The 15155-nt window shown below is 35.6% G+C and overlaps 1 protein-coding gene across 1 annotated transcript; it reads left to right on the top strand.

Annotated features, from left to right (window-relative positions):
* The first annotated feature begins 13130 nt into the window (after positions 1 to 13130).
* LOC148873651 (Nucleotide/sugar transporter family protein) lies at positions 13131 to 14816 on the top strand. Its single transcript, XM_088954185.1, has one exon. The coding sequence runs from the start codon at positions 13321 to 13323 to the stop codon at positions 14635 to 14637; it is 1317 nt and encodes a 438-aa protein (XP_088810311.1). The 5' UTR covers positions 13131 to 13320; the 3' UTR covers positions 14638 to 14816.
* The last annotated feature ends 339 nt before the right edge of the window (positions 14817 to 15155 follow it).

Here is a 15155-nt window from a genome sequence, read left to right as displayed (position 1 = left end):
CATCTACCACTAAGCACAATAAATATATATATTTTGGCTGTTTGGTGGAATGTTTCAAGAAACAACACTATAAGCAATCCAATGTAACATTCTTGCTTTTTGTTGGAGCACCATCAAGTTGATCTAAAGGTCTAGAATGTCCATACACATCTATATTGGTTGAAATTGAGATCCAACGATTCATCTTGCATACAAATAAAATCTAAAGGCTCATATCATTTGACGATCACATCTACCATACAAAATCCGGAATCACTCAAGCTATTGATAAAGGGAAATTCCTCTTACTTGACATATGGCCTACATTAAAATATATATATATATATATATATATATATATATATATATATATATATATATTTATTTATTTATTTATTTATTTATTTATTTGAGAATATAGTTAATTGAACGAAATACAAAAGCAATGCATTCATGATTGTGGCACATCAGATCACTTCTTAATGCCTCCATGTAAAATGTCACATCAGCATCAAGTAAGCCTTTCATTTCATGAAACAGTGAGTCATTAGGGGAAGCAAAATTTCAAAGCTTCCCCAAATGGTTGAGTGCACCAAAACCCAGGCCTTTATTCAGTGTTTAATTGATAAACACCGAACTAAACAATCATTTCAGTCCTAATAATGTCCATGCCTAGATGGTGTTGACGTGGCAACGTTTTTTGATAAAACACCAATGGAACCAATCATGCTCTTGAAGTTTCAACTTTACTCTACACTAAGTTATTTTGTTTGACAACTTTCAAAGTGTAAATCTCAACTCTTCTTACACGAAGTAAGGTTAAAAGATTGAAGTGGGGTAAAAGGAAGCAAATCTATTTTTCCAATGTATTTTAGTAAACTTATATCTAAACGAAGTTGGTCAAAGGTAAGTTTGGTATTTAAAAATTTAATGCATTACATTAATATTTTCTATTTGGATCTCTAGCTAAAAAAAGGTATTTGTACCTTTTTTCAAAACAATAGGGGAGGTTTTGTTGAGGTCAAAATACAATAAAGGTTCATAAGTGATGTAGGAGCATGTGGGGCCCACATGTAACCTTGCTAGCGGTGGGCTCCTAGGGAGGCCAAGTTAGCTATACAACATTGCTTCTTATTTTCTTGAGTTATGTAACTTTATATGGACTTTATACTTTCTTGTTAGTGTCCTAATCTTTTATCTTTAAGTTCAGTCATGTGATTGTCATGCGAGTCACTTAAGTGGAGGTATTTCTGTCGAAGTGTGTGTTAGGGAATCACTTTGCTTGGGGGCAGTTATATAAACCTCATATCATGTTTGTAAAAGGATCTTTTGATTGCTTTGAAACCCTAAAGACTTGTTCTATCAACAGAAGTGGTGATTCCAACCCTAAAGTGGGGTGTTCTTTGTTCCAGCTTCAATTATATTCACCTCAAGATTTTATTACTCCTAGTTGTTGTTTCTACTAGTTTTTACATTTTGCTACATCAGATTTGGTATCTGAACTTAGGAAATTAAATTTGAACCATGGCATCTCGTGGTAGGGGACATGGAGGTAGAGAAACTAAATTCAACAAGGGGAAATGTTGGAGATGAGACGTATGATTGAAGACTTGTCACGACTTGTGCAAGCCTTCCAATGATGGGAGAGAGTGGAAGCCCGTATGGAGATTCTGGAAGGCGATTGCAAACCTTCAAACATATCAGAAGGTAGTCTTGGAGATGAAGTTGAGGTTGAGGAAGAGAAACCCTTCCATAACCCTCACGATAGAAGGGTTGGACATGGTAGGTTAGAAGAATGACTGGTATGTGCTTTAGACCTTAACGGTGGTGGAATCAAAATAGAAGTTGTTGATTTACAAGAAAAGAAACATGCAGAAAACTATTTGAATTAGGAAGTCAACATGGAAAATTATTTTGAGTGGAAGCCAATGGTCAAGGAACGGAAGGTGTTGTTTGTTAAGCTAAAATTGAATGGCGTTGCAATTCAATGGCGAAAGCGAGTTGAAGAGCAACATTCTCATCAAGGGAAGCCAAAAATCAATACACGGGAGCATATGAAGGAAAATATGAGGAAGCAATTTCTATCAGCTAATTATACCATGAAGTTGCATGAGAAGTTCCATTCATTGAGGCAAAAAGGAATGACAGTAGAAGAGTACACATCAGAATTTAATAATCTCTGTATTCGGGTTGGTCTTAATGAGAGCAATGAGCAACTAATAGCTCATTATCTCGCAGAACTTAACCTATCCATTAGAGATGAGATGGGTGTAGTTAGAGGTGTAAAGCGTGTTGTGCTGGGCCCGTGGGTGGTCCGCACAAAGTGTGGGTCTGCCTAGGCCCGTGCCGTGTCGCGGGCCGAGCCTTGGCCCAAGTCGATCCATGGACAGAGCCAAAGCTATTTTGCCTATTTATTTTAAAAAAAATAGAAAAAAAAACTTAAAAATTTTAATTTTATATGAATTTTGATGTATACAATTGCTTATATATGCAATAATTAAATAAGTTAGTATAATAAAATTGAAAATAATTGTTTATTTTATTAATATTATATACTATATATTATATATAATATAAATATTATGTATATATATATATAATATAAATAGTATATATGGGCCGTGCTACTGGCCGTAAGCGGCACGACCCGTGGGATGTCGTGCCGTACCGGGCCGGGTTGTGATGGGCCGCAGGCAGCACAACCCGATTTACACGTCTAGGTGTTGCGAGGTTGTTCAATCTAGAAGATGCTTGACAATGTGCCCTAATGAATGAGAATTGAGTATTTCGTTATGGTGCAAGGGTGCCCCATCTTAATCATGCAAGCTCACTTCAACAACACAATATAAATGCTATTAAGGGAGCTTGCAATGAGCAAACAGGTGTTAAAAATGCTAATGAAGTTAACACCATGGGCTGGGCAACAATTAAAAATCCTATTAGAACTGGTAAGGGTGAGAAAGGGAAAGAACCCACAAGATTTAGCAACTCTAATCATTCAAATGGGGGTACTTCTAAAGGTGGCAGCAACTCTAATCTTCATTGTTTCGCATGTGGTGAATAGGGGCATGCTTCTAACACCTAACAGAAGAAAATGAGTTGGGTGAACCTGAATATGACCATTATGAAGAAGAAGAAGAGATAGACATTTACCCGGCTCAAGGTGAAAGTTTGGTGGTTCAAAGAGTTATGATGTCACCAAAAGGTAAGGAGGCCTAAGATTGGCGGCGACATAACATTTTCCACACTCATGTTACTTTGGCAAGGTCTATAATGCCTTACTTGATGGAATCAGTAGTGAGAACTTGGTATCTAGGAAAGCTGTAGAGAAGTTGAAATTGCCTACAGAGAAACACCCAAATCCCTACAAAGTTGCTTGATTTAAAAAAAAAAAGAGGTATGTGTAAGTTCTCATTATTTAGTTAAATTTACTTAGGGTGACAAATTTCAAGAAGCTTGGTGTGATGTTGTGCCAATAGATGCATGGCAAATTCTATTGGGTCGACCATGGCTATACAACGAGGACATGCTCCATTACACCAAAGCTAACACATATACTTTTCAGAAAGATGAAAAAAATTAACATTATAGCCTCTTAAGGATGATGCTTCAAATTCCCCTAAGGCTAGCAAGGTTAATGGTTTTTTCACGACATGAAGATTTGAGGAAGAAAGTAAGGAATCAGGGATTATGTATGCACTAATCAGAAAAAAAAAATGTGGCAATTGAACAACTTCAAATAAAGGTTGAGTGTCCTCAAGAAGTTCAAAAGTTGTTGAAAGAGTTTCAAGAATTGTTGAGTGAAGAGTTGCCACATGGATTGCCATCGGTGAGAATAGTCGAACATGCTATTGATTTAACTCTATGAGCATATTTATCAAATCTGTCAACTTATAGAATGCCACCTACACAATGAACTAAAATGAGAAGACAAGTGGAAGAGTTTATTGAAAAGGGACTGATTCATAGAAGTAAAAGTCCTTATGTTGTGGCTGTTTTATTTACATCAAAGAAGAATGGTTCATGGAGAATGTGCTTAGATAGTCGTGCAATAAATAAGAAAACCATCAAATATCGATTCCCAATCCTAAGGTAGAATGATACGCTTGACATATTGATTGATTCTAAGGTGTTTTCCAAGATTGATTTGCATAGTGGGTACCACCAAATTAGAATGAAAAGTGGAGATGAATGAAAGACAACATTCAAGACTCCACATGGGTTATATGAGTGGCTGGTCATGCCTTTTAGTCTATGCAACGCTCCTAGTACATTTATGCGTGCAATAACAGAGGTACTTAGACCATTCTTGGGCTCATTTGTTGTTGTTTATTTTGATGACATATTAATTTATATCGGACTAAGGAAGAGCATATAGAATACTTACAAAATGTACTAGAGACTCTTCACAAGGACAACCACTATATCAACTTGAAGAAATGCTCTTTCTTGTGCGGCAAGATTGTCTTTTTGGGGTATGTGGTTTTTACTGAAGGATTACAACTAGATTTCGAGAATGTGAAAGCTATTAGGGAGTGGCCAATACATCAATCCTAAATGAATTACACAGTTTCCATGATTTAGCCTCCTTTTAGTTCCATAATGAACCCCATTACAAAGATTTTGAAAGGTTTTACCTTTGTGTGGACAAAATCATCAAACAAAGCCTTTCAATACATCAAATAAACATTGACTGAATCTCCCATACTTACCTTACCAAGTTTTGGTAAGCTATTTATAGTGGAGTGTGATGCCTCACAAGCAGAATTGGTGCAATACTCAACCAAGAGGATAAACCAATAGCCTTTTTCAATGAAAAACTATTCGATGCTAAGCTTTGGTACTCTACATATGATCTAGAGTTTTATGCCTTGGTGAGAGCTCTACAACATTGGAGACATTATTTGATAGGTAAGGAATTTGTTGTGTTTTCTGATCATTGAGCACTCGTTACTTGAATTCACAAAAGAATCTCAGCCCACAACATGCCAAGTGGACTTCCTTCTTACAAGAATTCATATTTTCACTAAAACATAAGTCAGGAGTGTCAAATAAGGTGTTGATGCGCTTAGCCAGTGGGTTCTATAGTCGAATGTCTTACATACACAAGCCTTGGGCTTAGAAGTGTTGAAAACCGAATATGGTAATGATCCATTTTTCAACTAAATAATAAAGGATTTGGAAGGGCTAGCAAATGAAAGAAACTTGCAATATGCTGTCCATGATGGGTACAATTTCAAAGGTAATCAATTACGCATTCCTAAGGGGTCTCTACATAAAAAGATTGTTAGAGAGCTCCATGGAGTTTAGGAGCACATTTGGAAGGGATAAAACTTTACACATGGTGGTTGATCATTATTTTTGGCCTAAAATGCACTTGGATGTGGAACAGGTGGTGAAAATATGTAGAGTTTGCCAACTAGAAAAGGGAAATACTCAAAACATAGGGTTGTATACACATTTACTTGTCCCAAATTCGTTGTGGGTTCACTTAAGCATGAATTTTGTGGTTGGACTTACTAAAATAGTAAGGGGCCGTAGTTCAAATTTTTGTGGTAATGGACAGGTTCTCCAAGATGATGCATTTCATATCTTGCTCAAAGACAGGTGATGCTACTCACACAACCGAATTGTTCTTCAAAGAAGAAGTGGTGCAATTGCATGGGTACATGTCACCCACAAACATTTGGGCAAACGGAAGTAGCAAATAGAAGTTTTGAAAACATGCTGAGGTGCCTTGTGGGCGATCATGTAAAGACTTGGTATACTGTTATACTCTAAGCTGAGTTCAAAAGGACACCTTTTGAAGTAGCTTATGGATACAAGCCTCAAGATATTTTAAGCCTTGTGTCATTACCAAATGAAGCAAGGGTGAGTGCAGAAGGTAAGGATTTTGCTGGTCATATCAAATGCATTCATGAGGAGGTTTGGACTGACAACAATAAAAATTAGTAATGAAGCATATGTTACATTAGAAAATCAACATAGAAGGCATAAGGAATTTTGTGAAGGGGGTGAAGTACATGTCCATTTGAGAAAGGAAATGCTCCTTAAGGGAACATACCATAAGCTGAACTTAAGAAAGTTTGGACCTTCTAAAGTTTAAAAAAAAAATCAATTCGAAAGCATACATCATTGAGTTGCCGGGAGCGCTTCAAATCAGTTGTATTTTCAATGTTGCTAACTTATATTCATTTGAGGGATTTGATGGAGAAGTGAAGCCACTAGAAACCATGTTTCAACAACTCTCAAAGAAGCTACCAAAAATGATACAAGACATTTTGGATGTGAAAGAGGTCTGGTCTAGAAGTAGAAACACCTATTGATGATTCTAAGTGAAATGGTTGGGAAAACCGACTATTGAGACTACTTGGATCTCAAAAGAAGAGTTGTAAAAGTTGGATCTAGCCACCAGAAACCATGTTTTAGCAACTCCCAAAGAAACTACCAGAAGTGATACAAGATGTTTTGAATGTGAAAGAGTTTTGATCTAGAAGGGGAAACACCTATCAACGATTCTTAGTGAAATGGTTGGGAAAACTAACTATTGAGACTACTTAGACCGCAGAAGAAGAGTTGTAGAATTTGGATCCAACCACATATGTTGAGTGCATGAAGGTTTTCTCTCTAGAGTTGAGTTTCCAACTTGGGTAGGTTGATGTAAAAGCATGTGGGGCCTACATGTAATCCTGCTAGTATTGGGTTTCCTAGGGAGGCCAAGTTAGCTATTTAACATTGCTTCTTATTTTCATGAGTTATGTAACTTTATGCGGACTTTATAGTTTCTTGTTAGTGTCCTAGTCTTTTATCTTTAAGTTGAGTCATTTGACTGCCATGTCAGTCACTTAAGTGGGGGTATATTTCTGTCAAAATGTGTGTTAGGTCGTCACTTTGCTTGGAGGCAGCTATATAAGTCTCATATCATGTTTTTAGAAGGATCTTTTGACTATTTTGAAACCCTAAAGACTTGTTTTATCCACATAAGTGGTGATTTCAACCCTAAAGTGGGGTGTTCTTTGTTCCAAGCTTCTAGATTCAATTATATTGTTTTCCCTCAAGATTTTATCACTCCTAGTTGTTTCCACTAGTTTTTACATTTTGTTGCATCAATAGGATTGTTAAAAAACTTAAGGAGGTTTTTCTTTATAATTTCCCTATTTTAAAATAGAATTTAAACTAATTAAACTATATCTAAAGTTAATAGATTTTATTCATTTTTGTTTTTAATAGTCCTTATTAAATTCAATTAATTATAGTAAGTTTTTATTTTTATTGGAATTTAAGTTAGTTTTAATTAGTAAAAATTAATTATAAAACTAATAATTGTTAGATAAGTTTGTATTAGTTTTGTATTAAAATGGATATCAGGTTTAAATTTATTTGAGTACTTTTTATTGTATTAGTAAAAATTATTAATAAATATTTTTTATAAACTACTAAATTATTTTTTCTTTGGTTAGTTAGTTGCATTTATTTTTAAATGAAAATTAAATGAGTTGTAATTTTTATGAAGTTTTATTCAATGTTTTTAACATGTCATTAGCTGAAACAATTAAATTGTTCAAATCGTCATTCGATCCTATTTTTAATTTTGGGTTTTCTAAAACCCACCATTTTGTCAAAAACCATTGATTTGGTTAAAACTCATTCAACTTGGGTGTTTGAGCTGTTAATCTTTTCGCCCCAATCATTGGATCATATGTTGCAATACACAATGTATTGCAATACACAATCTGATTGGGGTGATCTTTTTTTATTTTGGATAACTTGTTGCAATATTATCAACACTGCTATACAAAAAAAACTCAATTTTTTGCCTCAAATTTCAATTTTCGACTCTTTTACTTATAAAAATAAAAAACTAAAATAAAAGTAAAAATTCTACCTAAAATAATATATACACACTATAATATAATTATATTATATAATATTATATGTATATAGATGAATCATAACTATGATGTAGAGGCAAAAACCATTTAGCCTACAAGTTAGTTTTTTAAACATTGATTTTATTTGTTGAGTGAAGTAAAAAATATTTATCTGAAATTAAAATTAATTGATTAACTAATTTAAAAATTATTATCTTTTAAATGGAAGTAGATTATTTGGCCTAATAGTATATCATTGAATATCTCCATTTCAATATAATTATTTTTTACTAATAATTATAATTTAATGTAAATATATTTGAAGTTAATGAATAAGTGAAGTAATGAAGAGGAGAGAGAGAATTAGTGGCATGAGTTATTAAAGGAAAAAAAACTAATTTCATAATTAATGAGGAGAGATAATTAAAGGAGTTAATGAGAATAATGAGAAAGAGTTTATGGTGAGTTAATGAGGGGAGATAAAGTCTTAAAGGTGATTGGCCACTTGAATTATTTTATTTAATTTTAAAATTAGAAAAATAAAAAACTAGAAAAAAGATAAGTGTCTTGAAAAAACAACCAGAAAAGTGTCATCTTGGCACACTTTAATATAGGTATAAATTTTATTACTAGGCCCATGTGATGCAAAGGATTTATTAAATAAAAATAAAGTAGAAAGGCCTATTTGAAAATTTCAATTAAGTGAAATCCATCCATGTCAAATCAATATTTTTTAGGTTATGGTCCAAATACAATCTAAGTTGCACCTTTAGTAAGAGTATCCAACTTCCTATATGTTTTTATAATTTTTTTACTTGTAGTAACTCTCCTTAATTATTATTGTATTAATTTCCTTAGTGGATCTTTAAATCAACAAAAATTATTTTTAAGACTAATAAATTATTATTAATCTTTACTAATTCCCAATTTATTTTTGTAAATTTTTATTATTTTTAAGTAGAATCTATATGGGTTTTAATTTTTATTATTTATTAATTTTATTAATAGGACCCAATTTTGTTTTTATTATTAGATAAACTTGCATTCGTAGAATGAACCATCATGACAATTAATAGGTAGGAACCACCTACGGAAGACCTCAGCGTACAACCTCTTCCCTAGAACCCCGACACTCAACTATTTAAAGACATCTCCCCTTAAAGGTTTGGGTACTTCTTAGCTCACCACTCCTCTTCCTCTTATACTCACCTCCTCCTTGGCTTGGACTAGCTCACCCTTAACAGCTCGACCTGATCAACCTCACCCTCTATTACTGACTTGAGCATTGGAGTGCCTTTCACGACGACCTCATCATCATATTGGGACTCTAACTTTCTTTTGTTTGTAGATATGCTCGATGAACCACATCATCCTTCCACCCCACCTTCGTTCAAGTTGGCAGGATCATCTGTTTTGTGCTTGACTTAGCTACACCTTGGATTGGAAAACATCAGGAACTACCACTTGTTAGATTCACCTATGACATTTCTTGATTTAAGAAAAGGGTCATGGATGAATGTCCTTAACCATTACCCAAAAAAATTAAGATAAATAATTAACCAAGAAAATGGGGGAATTCAAGCAAAAAAAACTTGAACAAAATTATATATTAGACAAGAACATAGTCCTTAAGGATAAGAGAAAAAAGGTTCAAAATGTGCAAATAAAAGTTTTCAAAGACCAAAAATTCATTTTTATGCGTAACAATGAAACTTTATTAATGACGAAACCAAAACTTACAATTTGGAAGGTCTAATAACATAAAAACACAACCGAATAAAAACTTACAACATGAGCTGGTGCCGTTAGTTATCGGGAGAAGAATTCTTCATCGTCTGCATAGGTTGAAACAATAAATTAATTTGATACAAATCAGGTGAAAATAATAGAATAATTAGTGTTTTTGGTCCTTGTTTAAACTTCATTATATTATCCTCATAATCACGGCCTTCAGCTCCTTGCATGTCGACATCTCCTTCATCACTATTCGAGTTTGAATCCTCCTTAGACACTACTTCCTTGCTATCTGAATCATGGGGGTTACTACTGTTACCAATCTCTTCCATCTCTTTCAAAGAGTTGCGTACCCTTGCTAGTATCAATTTTCAAAACCCATTTAGGGGGTTTTCTTTTTTTGGATTTTGAGAGGGGGGAAAGTTGGTCAATGGGATTTTGATTCCCATTGACCAAAAATCCCATGTTCTTTTTCCAGATTTATGTGGAAATCAGGAGAAGTTTATTTTCTAGGTAAGTGATACCCATATCTTAGGTGGTTAAATAACTTTCCCACCATGGAGGAAAGTTGCCAACACTTGAATGGGACAAAAATACAACTTGTAATAATGAATTTTTATGGTTAAAATGGTCATTATCTTATTTTCATGAAAATAAAAAAACATAGGTAAATGCACTTACCCGGGTAAGTGTTTCCTAGGAAAGACTTACCCGGATAAGTAACTTACCAAAAAACGAACGGGGCCTAGTTATTACTACTGGTTCAATGGTCAGGAAAGTTGGAATCACTTCTTTAGGTTTCTTTATTGTTTTGGAGCTAGCTCTTGAAGAAATTAAAATTTCATTTCTATGATTGTTTTTTTTTTTTCTGAGTTAACTCGATTCACATTGATCCTTGAACCATGGACCTCCCTCATTTTGTTCAAGTGTCTTGGTGGAGCAGCAATCTTCTTATGTCTCCTTCTAACCACCTTCCACCCTCCATCATCAACAGTAGGAAAAACTTTAGCTGTTGGGGATAAATAAATAATTACATCTTAATTTATTTTGACTAAAAGCCAAAGCATGGGCGTGAATAGATAAACTGCCCAGAGCGTGCCCAACCTAGAAACTGTCTCAACAGCCTATACTATTGGGCCTCAAAAGCCAAGGTTAACCCTCAACAGTAGTAATTTTTTTCTTCCTTTTGGGGCGACTTAAGGCCATGTGACCCAAACGTTCACATGCAATACATACGTTGTGGATGTTTTCACAGAAAACATTATAAACATGTCGAACACCCAATGCCTATCTCACTCATGCATGATGATATGTAGATACTCCTCATCCCAGAATTCTAAAGGGAGTCCTGCGATTCTTATCCACAAGTCACGGTCTGCAGCGATTGAAAGTCGGAACCCACCTAGTAAGGACTAGGTACTTCCCATTAATAAACCCGGCTCCACTCTCTAGAACTTTCTCCATATTATCTTGAGCCTTGAGAGGCAAAAAGAGATTAGGAAATAGCCATTACCGAGGTTTTTGATAGTTAGTCTCTCAAAGATTTGCCATGTATCTCTTGCTTTTGTAGTAATAGCTTCAAGGGGGACTATTTTATTGAGAATTTTTGTATGCAAGCAGAGGTTCTTAGTTGTTGCTTTCTTTAAGGCTGTGTTTGGTTTGAAGTAAAAAAGTAGGGAAACTTTTATAAAGGTTGTATAGGTTTTGAGATTTCCAAACCTTTACAAACCATGTATCTCATGAGATCAACAAGGGTTTTGGGCTTCTTGTTTAATTTGCTGCCACTGACACGATTTCAACCATTGTTTTTATGTGTTTTCTGAAGCTTCTTACACAATCGATGCTTCTTCTATATGTCACGCTCACTATTTAACAGTGAGGATCTAGTTATTAAAATTGGTGGTTGAACTTCTGTTAGTTCTTCTTCTAATAAGCCTTAGCATTTCCTAAAACTTCCTCTCTTTTTGGGTGGCAACAATCTCTCGTCTATCCCATCTCAAGATTTATTGGTTTTTGTTGTCTTTAGGATCCTATCCTCATTCTTTAATAATTGAAAGCACTAGCTCTCCAAATGTCCACTCTTCACTAGATTGAATGCGGGTCTGGGCTTGAACACAACCCAGGCCCAAGTCCAAAATTTCTGAGTGTAGAAAAAGATCACCCTAAAAATGGAACCAATTTAGCATGAATGTAATTATAAAAGTATAAACCACTAAAACTGATTTCAGTGCAAAACCTTGTATTTTTTAAACTTTGCATTTACATTGTACATATTTGTATTTGCACCCTTCCCAAACTGAGGCTCATTTTGAAAGAAGTACATATACAAATATATACAGTGTAAATACATATAAAATACAAGGTTTTGCACTCTACATATTTGTATTTCTACTCTTTCCAAATGGAGCCTGAAGTGCAATATCCTGTTACCATCTTTATATCACGGTTTAACGAGATTGATGGTTTTATTGATTATCTACGATAATATGGTTGATTTGGGTTATTAGTGTTGAAGGGCGTGCTTATGATTTTGGTTCAACTATGATAGAGGAAAGATATGATGTGAAAAAACTTATAACCAATCAATCAATATCATAATAGTGGAAATCAATCAGGTAACATATTCATCAAAATTCATCGGGGGGTGATTGGTGAATGCTATTTTAATGGAATTTGATTTCAAATTTGTGATTCGACATAATTGTATCAACTTTGGCTAATTCAAATATCGTAGGTAATTTATCTGTATATAACATTTAAATTATATAAACAATTTATAAATTCATATACTTTATATAAATAAAATATTTATATTATATATTAATTACATAAAATAATTAATTGATCAATTTAATATTCTAATATTTAATTGAATTTAACTTTGAATGTTAACTTTCTAGTTTTGTCAAATATTGAATTGGACTTGAATATCGAATTTTGCAATTGAATTCAGACTCAAATATTGCTTAGTTCGATATAAATTTGATCCGTTCACACCTAGCCCCAGGTCGGCTCATTTACAAATGGGCCATAAAGATAAGCTGATCCAACTTACCCATTGGCCAAGGTTGAAAGTTTGATTGCAAACCTTGCTAACCTGGGCCCGTGGGCTGGGCTCGAAAATATATGCCGAAGGGAACCAAGGGGTGTTGCCGTGTTGGTGTACGTATGTGCATGAGTGCATCCGACATGGAACTAACCTGATGTCTGATGATGATTGACTGGTCGTTTTGAAATTTTCGACGTGATTCGATGAGATGAGGCCTTGCCAGTTGAGAAAGAGACAAGAATCACAGAATCACTTGTTTGGAATCTTTGATCTTGGGGAGCGAAGAAATTCATGGTCAGGATTGTCTTTCGAGAAAAGATTCCAATCCGTGATCTTCTGTAATGTCATTTCTTTGAAATCTTGTTACACCCACTAGTTGCAGAATAAAAGAGCTTCACGTGTGAGTTTTTAGCGCTGCCCATCTACACAGTAGGCTGTAGGCCGGTACGCCCTGCCCTAGGTTTATTCCGCTACTCCCCTTAAGATTCGAACGGTTTCTGATATTTCAACGTTCAAAAAGTGGGACCCACCGGTTGCCATAGGTTAGGGCAATCCTGCTGTTGTCCTCTTACTACCGATTCTCCTCATCATCTGTGAACTGTGATTCTGTAGGGGCTGGTTGGTAGCATTGTAATCTCTCCCTCTCCCTCTCTCTCTCTCTCAGAGAAGCAGGGAAAAATATCAAAAATGCATACTTTGAACCAGGTATCCTCGCTTTCCCCCTTCACTTATGCGAGATTAAACCAAAGATTCCAAGGCCATTCTTCCTCTTTCATTGCAAATCGAGGAATACAAGACCACTCATCTGGTTTATTCAACAAACTCTGCGCCAAAATCTCAGGACCTCGGGCCAAAACCTTCAATCTCAGTGAGGTCCATAGCCACCCATTTGGGTTTTATTCTAAACCAACTGCCCAGGTCCTCGAGGACGGAAGCAACACCTCCGGTGTCAGCAAAACCAATGGGTACCCATTTGGATTTTTCTCAAAACCAGCACTACAGATCCCAAGGGCAGCTTCCGGAGCTTCCCAGGAAGCAATTCCAGACGGAGATGGTACAGAATCGAAGCAACAAACCCTTCAGCTTGCTCTGGTTTTCGGGTTCTGGTACTTTCAGAACATCGTGTTCAACATCTACAACAAGAAAGTTTTAAACCTCTTTCCCTTCCCATGGCTTCTGGCCTCATTTCAACTCTTTGTGGGATCTGTATGGATGTTCTTTCTCTGGTCGCTGAAACTCCAACCTTGCCCGAGGATATCCAAGTCATTTATTATTGCTCTCCTGGGGCCTGCTCTGTTCCACACGATTGGCCACATTTCTGCATGCGTTTCCTTCTCCAAGGTTGCGGTCTCCTTCACCCATGTCATCAAATCTTCAGAACCCGTTTTCTCTGTTATTTTCTCGTCTTTCCTCGGTGACACTTATCCCCTAAGTGTCTGGCTTTCCATCCTCCCGATTGTTCTTGGTTGCTCCTTGGCTGCAGTAACTGAGGTTTCCTTCAATTTGCAAGGTTTATGGGGGGCTCTGATCAGTAATGTGGGCTTCGTTCTCAGAAATATTTATTCAAAGAAGAGCTTACAGAGCTTCAAGGAAGTAAATGGTCTAAATTTATATGGATGGATCAGTATAATCTCTCTGCTATATCTGTTTCCTGTGGCTGTATTCGTTGAGGGATCGCAATGGGTTGCAGGTTATCAAAGAGCCATTCAAGCTGATGGCAATCCGTCGACATTCTATTTATGGGTGCTCTTATCTGGGGTGTTTTATCATCTGTATAACCAATCTTCTTATCAAGCTCTTGACAAGATTAGCCCATTGACATTCTCGGTTGGAAATACAATGAAGCGGGTGGTGGTGATCGTATCCACAGTTTTGGTCTTCAGGAACCCAGTGAGACCTTTGAATGCTCTGGGATCTGCTATTGCAATCTTTGGCACCTTCTTGTATTCGCAGGCAACAACAGCTAAAAACGTGAAGAAGGATGGAGTTGAAAAGAAGAATTAAATTTGTTTGTTTTCCTTTTCTCTTCTCTATAGGTTTATTTAAGAATCCCCCCCCCCCCCCCCAATATTATTCTCTTTTCTAGATTTGATACAATCGAATTATGTCAAAAAGGTCTTCTTTCTCTATTTCTTCTTCCCCCAACCCCCAAATTTATAATGCTTTTATTAGTCTTCCATAAACTACTTGGCAGCATGCAAGCTGATTGCTTTTGAAGTCTGACTAGCAACTTAGCTAAACAATTATGTTACATTCTCTAGATTATAGAGCTCTACTCCACTATGATACATCAGTCTCATAGAATTTCTAATTAGTTGTCCTAGTTGTCAATTAAATTGCCTTAGGAGTTCTACAAACATTGAGGAACCAATGCCCGAAGATTTGTTCTTGACGATCTAATTCCTTTATTATAGCCTTAACTCTGTCAATAAAAGGAAATGGATATAGCAATGGGAATCTGTCCAGCAAAAGATCTGTTGAGGTGTTCTTTATTAATGCATCCAAATACCATTTTTTTGATG

This window comes from Nelumbo lutea, chromosome 1 (genome assembly GCF_056320005.1).
Source record: "Nelumbo lutea isolate HS-2025 chromosome 1, American lotus-T2T, whole genome shotgun sequence".
In the NCBI taxonomy this organism is placed as follows: domain Eukaryota; kingdom Viridiplantae; phylum Streptophyta; class Magnoliopsida; order Proteales; family Nelumbonaceae; genus Nelumbo; species Nelumbo lutea.
Note: the sequence above shows the minus strand (reverse complement) of the source record. Positions and strands in the feature narration are given on the sequence as shown.

Bases quoted from the DNA above. Each gene is read 5' to 3' on its own strand.
- LOC148873651 (XM_088954185.1), top strand. From the start codon at position 13,321: ATGCATACTTTGAACCAGGTATCCTCGCTTTCCCCCTTCACTTATGCG.